At 37.8% G+C, this 8,368-nt stretch overlaps 1 protein-coding gene across 4 annotated transcripts in view; it reads right to left on the bottom strand.

Moving 5' to 3' along the window:
- Positions 1-6,620: 6,620 nt before the first annotated feature.
- Cftr (CF transmembrane conductance regulator) overlaps positions 6,621-8,368 on the bottom strand; it is a 157,827-nt gene continuing 156,079 nt past the window's right edge. For all 4 annotated transcript variants that reach the window (XM_027926421.3, XM_071612772.1, XM_071612761.1 and 1 more), the window contains one exon: positions 6,621-8,254. In XM_027926421.3, coding sequence (XP_027782222.1) covers positions 8,054-8,254 — 201 coding nt within the window. In that variant the 3' untranslated portion in view covers positions 6,621-8,053. The remainder of the gene's footprint in view (positions 8,255-8,368) is intronic.

Raw genomic sequence — 8,368 nt, 5'->3', positions numbered from 1 at the left:
GAATGAATGTAATTGTACCATGTTAACAGTCATCAAGAGACATGGAAGTAGCTATATTAATTTCAAACAGAGCAGACTCAAATCAAGAAAGTCATTAGAGCTGAAGGGGAGCATTACACAATAAAAACTGAATTAACAGTCCATGAAGACAACAATTTTAATGAGTATGCACATAACAACAGTACCAAAATTCATTAGGCAAAAACTGACAGAACTGTAAAGAAAATAGACAACTCTTACTATTAGTTTACAATTAGAGATTTAATTGAAGGAGAACAAAGTCAGAGGATTGACATACCTGACTGACTTCCATGACTGTGGCTTAAAAGGTTGAGGGAGATTATGGCATTTGCTGGTAGGTGGATGGAAATGGAGAATATTGTGCTAAGTGAAATAGGCCATACACAGAAACTCAAAGGTGGAATGTTTGCTTGAATGAATGCAGAACCCAGAGTAAAATAAAGAAAAGCAGGAGGGAAAGGTACATAAAGAACCCACCAAATACAATTTAATAGACAAGAGAAAGGAAGCCTAGTAGAGTTGAGTAAGGAGAAGGCATGGGGAGGGTGGGAGGGAAAGGGAATAGGGAAAAGGGGTGATCATGAACCAAAATTGGTTTCCATGCAAGTCCAAGTTTTTCAGGATGAAATAAAGTGCTATGTATAACCATAAAGATATAATATTTTTTTTTAATTTTAAAGAAAAGAATTTAACAATTAAAGAACAAAAAGGTTGAGGCACCATCAGAACTTTAGTTGGCAAGTTCAGTCTCCCAACTCTGCGCTTTGCTCAAAAATTCTCCCTAACTCCACTCCTTTCCCTTCCTGCAGTCTCAGAGGAAATCATTCCTCCTTGATGTGGAAGCAAATGCCTTCAGATTGCATTTGATCCCACCATCCCCTCAGACCAGTGTTCTTGTCTTGTTTCCCACCACTAACATTCTACAGAGCTTCTCACTTTCATACTCAGCCATCCATTGACTCCTACCAGCTGAATTCTATGCTCACTCCTCTACACCAAGAGACTCTCAGTCAGGGTTCTTACAGTTGGATAGGAATGCATCAGCATTACCTGTGAGGGTCCTAAAACAGACCACTGCCTCACAAGTGGCGTTTGTGATTCAGTAGGTCAGGACAGGGTTCAAAACATACAAGTCATACAAGTTCTCCAGAAAGGCAGTTGGTCTGGGGACCACATTTTGAGATCCATTGCTCTTGATGATGACCAAAGACTACTTAGTAGCAAACCCTACCAGGATTTTTGAGGTGTTTAACTCCCCACATTGCTTTGACTTTCAAAATTCATAATCTCTATTATCTTGCTCCAGTCTTATCTCCTTTTACTTCTTCTAGTTATTCTCCAAACTGACTTAACCAGTCATTGCTTTATTTACATGCTAATGCCTTATGTTATATTCTTTGTCTGGAGCACCCTTGTTCATCCCCTATTCATTCAGATATACAGTTCAAGTCTCAAAGTCTCATTCTAAATGCTACTTCCTATATAAAACTTTTCCTGAATAGCCCAGTTTCTACCAAGTGATACTAACTACTTCCTCCTCTAATTCCTGTGGCATTTTACTGGTATATATCTTCTTCAAGGGCTTACCAAGGATTTTTTGAGCCTGAACTTTATACATGAGAAAGGTAACTCTTTTCAAAGATTATAAAATTACAAGTACAAAATTACTCCCACAGTCTTGGAAAGTACTAAGGACAGAGAAGTTCTTTGAAATATTAGCTTGTGAGCCTCACAGTAAATCCATCTCTGGTCTCACTGCATCTTCCATTTCCCATTTTAGATTGCCCTTTACTGACATAGATATGTTTTTGCCTGACTATCTCTTTATCTCTGTCTCTATTTCTGTTTCCCTCTCCCTCTCCCCCACCCCTTCTCTCTCATTCCATTCCTGACTGATACTACCTATTAAGATTTGGATATGATGTGTCTCCCATAGAGCCTGTGTGAATGTGGGAGGTGAGATGACTGAACTGAGAGCTGTAACCTCATTAGTATATTAATCCATTTGATGGTTTAATAATTTGAATGAATCACTAGGTGGTAACTTTAGGCAGGTGGGCCATGGCCAGAGAGGGTGGATCACTGTGGATCTCTGGGGATTATATCTTGTCCCCTGGCTCCTCCTTCTTTGTCTCAGCTTCTCAGCTTCTGTGAGCTGAGTAGCTTTCCTCTCCCTCATCCTTTTGCAGGGAAAGTATTGTAGCACCTTGGGCCCAAAGCAATGGAGTCAGCCAATCATAGACTGAGACCTCTGAATCTGTGAACCCCAAATAAAATGTTCTTCTTTTCAGTTGTTCTGTTTGGGTATTTTGGTGACATCAACAAAAAGCTTACTAACACAGACGTTGGTGTGGAGAAGTAGGGTCATTGCTATGAATAACCTGACCATGTGTTGCAGAAGGTTTTGAAACTCTTTCCCAGGGAAGCCTGGAAGTTTGTAGATGCAGGCTAGAGAAGACTTACAATACCATAAGCAGAGCTTAATGAGTGATTCTGGTGGAAACTCAGAAGACCAAAATGCTGATAGGATGTGGACAGTAAAAATTGTGCTCCTGAGATTTCAGAGAGAAATGAGGACGCTATTGGATTAGAATAGAGATCCTTCATGTTATATCCTGTCTTGCGACTTTGTATCATGGACTAATTGATATGACAGAGGAAATTTCAAAGGAGCACAACATTCACGCAGTGGTATGGATATTGCTGGCAGCTTTTAGTCAGGTTTACTGTGAGAACTAGAAGCAGATAGCAGAGAAGAAGAATTTTAAAAACTTGCAATTTGGCTAGAAAAGTGCATGTAAAATGGACCAAGGAAGGTGCGGTTATTGAAGAGATCACCACTTCTCTTCAAGAGAAGTTAAGTACTTTGCGCAAAAATAATAGGAAAAAATCTCTCAAGGGCAACTCAGGAATCAGTAAGACCACACACATTGCAGACTCAAGGGCATATAAGAGGAAATTCCTTTAAAAAGAGACCCTGGAATTTGTTTGCCCAGAATTCATTTCACCATTCTTAGACACCCACGCACTCAAAGGCCACTACAGCCATAGTCCAAGTGGGCCTGGCTACTGCTCAATCTGGTGGCAGATCTTGTTGTCATATACATGACACTGGTTTTGCAGAAATGCAGGATGCTGCAGTTAAGGTGTCATGGAGGCTTCCACTGAGATTTCAAAGGAAGACCTGGAAGGCCAGACAAAGTGCAGTAGGGTCAGAATACCAGCAGGCAGCTCCTGAGGGGGCAATGCATAAAGTTTTGACAAGGAAGCCAAATTTGTAGTGGAGACTCCAAAGATTAAGAGATGTCGGTAATGTGGAAGGTCTGCCAAAGAAAGCTGCTGGATAAGGACAGAGCCAGCCTAAGAGAGAGGCCACGTGGGCTGCAACTGGCAAGACCAAAGGGAAGAACTGCCCGAGAACTTTGGAAATCACATCTCATGTCTTTGTGCCCAGAGGCTAGACATGGAGCTATGGGACTTGTTTGCCCAGATGAAGTTCAGTCTTGCTTTGGTCCCATTCTTTCTTTCTATGCCAATATTTATCCCTTTTTGAATGGGAATGTTTACTCTGCCATTTTATTTATTGAATAAATGTAACTTGCTTTTGATTTTTTTATGGGGGCTCACAGCCAAAATTGTACCTGGATTCTCAGAAGAGACTTCAGACTTGTACTTTTGGGCAATGCTGGAACTGTTAAAACTATGGGAATTCTTGGAGATGAACTAAATGCATTTTTGCATCGTGAAATGGACCTAAACTTTTGGGAGCCAGGGGTGGAATGTTATGATTTGGATATGAGGTGTCACCCAAAACTCCTGTGTTAATGTGGGAGGTATAATTGTTGGATCATGAGAGCTGTAACTTTATCCATGGATTAATTCATTTGTGGTTTACTAATTTGAGTGGATCACTGGGGGGTAACTATAGTCAGCTGGGGCATGGCTGGAGGAGCTGAACCACTGGGCATGCTGTGGGGGTTATATTGTGCCTCCCTGGCTCCTCCCTCTCTCTTTTTGCTTCTCCATCACCCTGAACTGAGCAGCTTTCCCCACCTCACCCTTCCACTCTGCTGTGCTGCCTCACCTCAGGTCCAGAGCAATGGAGTTGGCCAACCATGAGCTGAGACCTCTGAAACTTTGAGTCCAAAATAAACTTTTCCTATTTTAAGTTATTCTAGTTCCATATTTTGGTCACACAGTGATGAAGAGGTAACCAACACACTGCCTGATCTGACTTCAAGACTTACTATAAAAATATAATACTAAAGACATTATGGTACCAGGAAAAAAAAATGACAAATAGATTAATGGAATCAAATAAGAATCCAGAAATAGATTTGCATGAACATAATCACCTGATCTTTGACAAAGAAATAAAGATAATACCATGATGAAAAGATGATTTTTTTTTTCACTACATGATGCTAAATAACCTGAACATCATAAACCAAAGAGTCTAGATATAGACCTTAAGTCCTTCATGGAAATTTTAAAAATGAACCATTGATCAAAATACAAAATGCATGAGTATAAAGTTTCTGGTAGACAATGGAAGAGAATCCCTACATGATCTTTGGTATGGCAATAAATTCTTAGATGAAATATCACAGCCAAATTCCTGGAAATAAATAATGAATAAACTGTGATTCATTAAAATTAAAATTTTGTTTTGCAAAAGACAAAGTCAAGAGGATGAAAAAACAGGTCATATACTGAGAAAATATTTCCAAAACACATATCTGATAAAGAGCTGTTATCCAAAATATACAAAGAACTCTTCAACTTCAACAATAAGAAAACAAACAACCCAATTGTAACATGGGCCAAGAAACCTTAATGGGCACCCCACCAAAAAAGATAAACAGCGGGCAAATAAGCACAAGAAGACGCTCCAGATCATATGTCATCAGGGAAATGCAAATTAAAACAACAATGAGATACCATTACACACCTATATCCAGGTTAAATTCCAAAAACATTAACAGTGCCAAATACTGGCAAAGATATGGAGCAATAGAAACTCTCACTCATTATTGGTGGGAATGCAAAATGGTAAGCCACTCACAAAAACAGTTCAGTAGTTTTTTACAAAGCTAAACATATTTATATTATATGATTTATAAACATGTTCCTTGTTAGTTAGCCAAAGTTGAAACTTACATTCACATAAAAACCCAAACATAGTTGTTTTGGCAGCTTTTTTAAAATTGCCAAAATGAATAAGAATAAACTAAGACAAACCAAGATGCCCTTCAGTAGGTGAATGGATGAACTGTGGTATTTCCAAACAATGGAATATTATTTAGCAGGAATAATAAATGAGCTATCAGGTCACAAAACAACATGGAGGTATATTAAATGCATATTACTTGGTGAAAGAAGACACTCAGAAGAGGCCACACACTGCATTACTGAATGTCTATATGACACTCTAGAAAAGGCAAAGGCATTAAGGAAGTGAAAACATCAGAAGTTGTTAGGAGTTAGGTGGGGGGGAGGGAGGAATGAATAGTGATGGCACAGAGGATTTTTAAGCCAGCAAAACCACTCTATAAGACACTACACAAAAAGTAAAAGTGTGACACTGCACATTATTAGAAATTTGTCAAAACTCATAAAAAAGTACAACACCAAGAAGGAAGTCTACATGTAAACCATGGGTGATAATGATGTATCAATATAGATTGACTAATTGAAAAAATTGTAACACACTGGTGTGGGAAGTATTAACAGTTGGTTCTATAAATCATTTGCATTCTATAAGCTTCCATTGTAAACAAAATTAACTTCAAAAGTGTCATAAGTCATTAAAATAGGGACATGAAAAGATACTCATATACCATGTCCATAAAATTAGTATTCACCGTATCCAAAAGGTAGAAGCATCCCAAGTGTCCATCTACACAGAATGCATAAGCAAAATATGATATGTATATTGTATAAAAATGATATGTATAATGAATATTATTCAGGTTTTAAAAGAATAATAAGTTCTGTCATATAAAATAACAGGGATGATCTTTGAAGACATTATGCTAATTGAAATAAGCCAAATGCAATAGGATTAATGTATGTTTGCACTCCTAGAGTAGTCAAACATCACACACATAGATAGCACAATCATGGTTTCCAGGGTTGGGTGGAAGGGAGAGTTATTGTCTAATGGACTTTTTTATTGTAAGGATTTTCATTTTTTTTTTAGTTAAAAACTATTCTGTAGATTTATGATGGTGGTAATTTGTACAATAATGTGAATTCACAAAATATCTCTGACCTGTATTTTAACATGGTTAAAATGGTACATTTTATGCCTTGTATATTTTACCACAATTTAAAAAGACAACTTCATAATTTGTGTGCTAATTCATGTGAGATTATACAAGTTTATCTAATATATATTTAAATAAAAAATATAAAAATAAATATATAAATAACTATCTAAAAGAAAGACTCAAAGTTTTATGTTCCATGAAGAGACTGGAGTAAGAGTTTGAAGAGATATGATTAATAAACACATCTGAGAATAGATGAGTTTCACACAAATATAAGAATTTATTGACAATATGATATTTTCTTACAGTAATAAATATTGCAGTCTTCTTGAGGGTTCGTTTGGAGTTGGGAAGTCAGTGTGCCCTTGGTAAAAACAATCAGATTTCTGGTACCACCTGCATCAGAAGGCACCTGTGTGTGGGTGGAGAATCACACAGATATGTGCAACATCTGCATCTGTTTCTCTCTACACCACAAAAGTGATGCATGGGCCCCTGATCCACATCACCCTAGGTTCCCCCCACCTCAGTGTTAACATATCATAAAAAGAGCTGGTGCCATAAAAAGTTAACATTTCAAATATAAAAAAAAATTCTTTTATACAAATATAATTCATAATATAATCATTCTTAAAATACAGCATTGTTATATATGAGTTTGAAACATTATTAAAATAAATATTTCCTAGAGAAAATTTCATTTGCATCACAAAATTATAAAATAGAAGCATATAAAACTATTTCATGATTTAATCTTCTTCGGGGTGTCTCCTATTTTCTCTCCCACTCAGTGTAGACAGTATGAAGCACGCAAAGCTGGCCTTGAAACACACTATATCTATAGGCTGGGATTTCATGTGCACCTATCTATAGAGCCCATGGATTATGTACCAATGGGCTCTGTATCTGGAGCATCTGTGGTAAGCAGGGTGTTTCTGCACCAATTTGCACTCACAAGCTTTTCTAGCCATCTTCCAGGTCAGAGGTCTTAAGACCTCAGTATTCTCAGGTGTAGGAGAGGCATGTCAATTTCCACATCAAGGGATCCATCTCATCCCTGACATGGGACTACAACTGTCTTATCTAGGTAAAGAATGTAATCTGATACTCTGAAATATTTAAGTGTTTGGTAGATATAGATGGTAGTAACCCTGATTCCCAGGATCTGGAAGTTTCTTTCTTGACCAATCGTTGGATATTGAATGGAACATAACTTAATGAGCTCTCTTGTGACTCCTGCAGTATTCTAAAACTTGTTTGGAAATGAGACAGCTAGAATGCTTAGCAGACAATATATTTGTTTGTCTAAATATCTTAGAGAGGGGAGAGAAAAAGGGATATAAATTATATAATCCACTAAAATTTCCAGTTATCATTATTTAATCATATCTCTAAGAAGTATGATTTCAGTTCTTTGCTAATACAAATTAACCAGTTTCACTAAACGGTAAGGTGAACAACTAGGCTGGTTGATATTTAGCTGCCGTTCCAACAACTACCAAAAGGCAAGTGTTTTCAGGAAAACCTGTCTTGCAAAATACAAGTGGTAAAACTTCAAGAATTTGATGTACCTTTCACACAATTTGATGACTTTAGGAAGCCATTTATCCAGACCTATATGAATGTCCTCAAGTCCTCTTAACCAAAATGTTTCATTTTTAAAAAGCATTCTCATCCTTGCTTTCTAAGGCCAAGGCAGCTGATTTCTGCTCCAATTCCATCAGTGGATGTCCCATGTCATCATCATTTTTAATTGCTCTCTAGAGCCTTGTTTCTTGGACCTCTTCTTCTGTCTCCTCCTTCAGAGAAGCAATTTGGGATCGAGACTTGTGCTTGCTGGAGTTGCGGTGGGGGAAGAGCTTCATCCTGTCGGAGGAGCTGATGGCCTGTCGAAAGAGGCTCTTCTCACTCAGAAGCTTCTGGATGGAATCATACTGCCGCACTTTGTTCTCTTCTATGACCTGGGGAAGTGGTCATTAGTGAGATCTCAGACAGGAGTCAGGTCACACCAGAGCTGGGACAGAAACTGGCAAAGGCTCAAAGGAAATTAAAAGCTAAAAGAAAATACAGTGTCC

The sequence above is a fragment of the Marmota flaviventris genome, chromosome 1, assembly GCF_047511675.1.
Source record: "Marmota flaviventris isolate mMarFla1 chromosome 1, mMarFla1.hap1, whole genome shotgun sequence".
Lineage (NCBI taxonomy): Eukaryota > Metazoa > Chordata > Mammalia > Rodentia > Sciuridae > Marmota > Marmota flaviventris.
The sequence above is the reverse complement of the archived record's forward strand: the minus strand, read 5'-3'. Positions and strand labels throughout refer to the sequence as shown.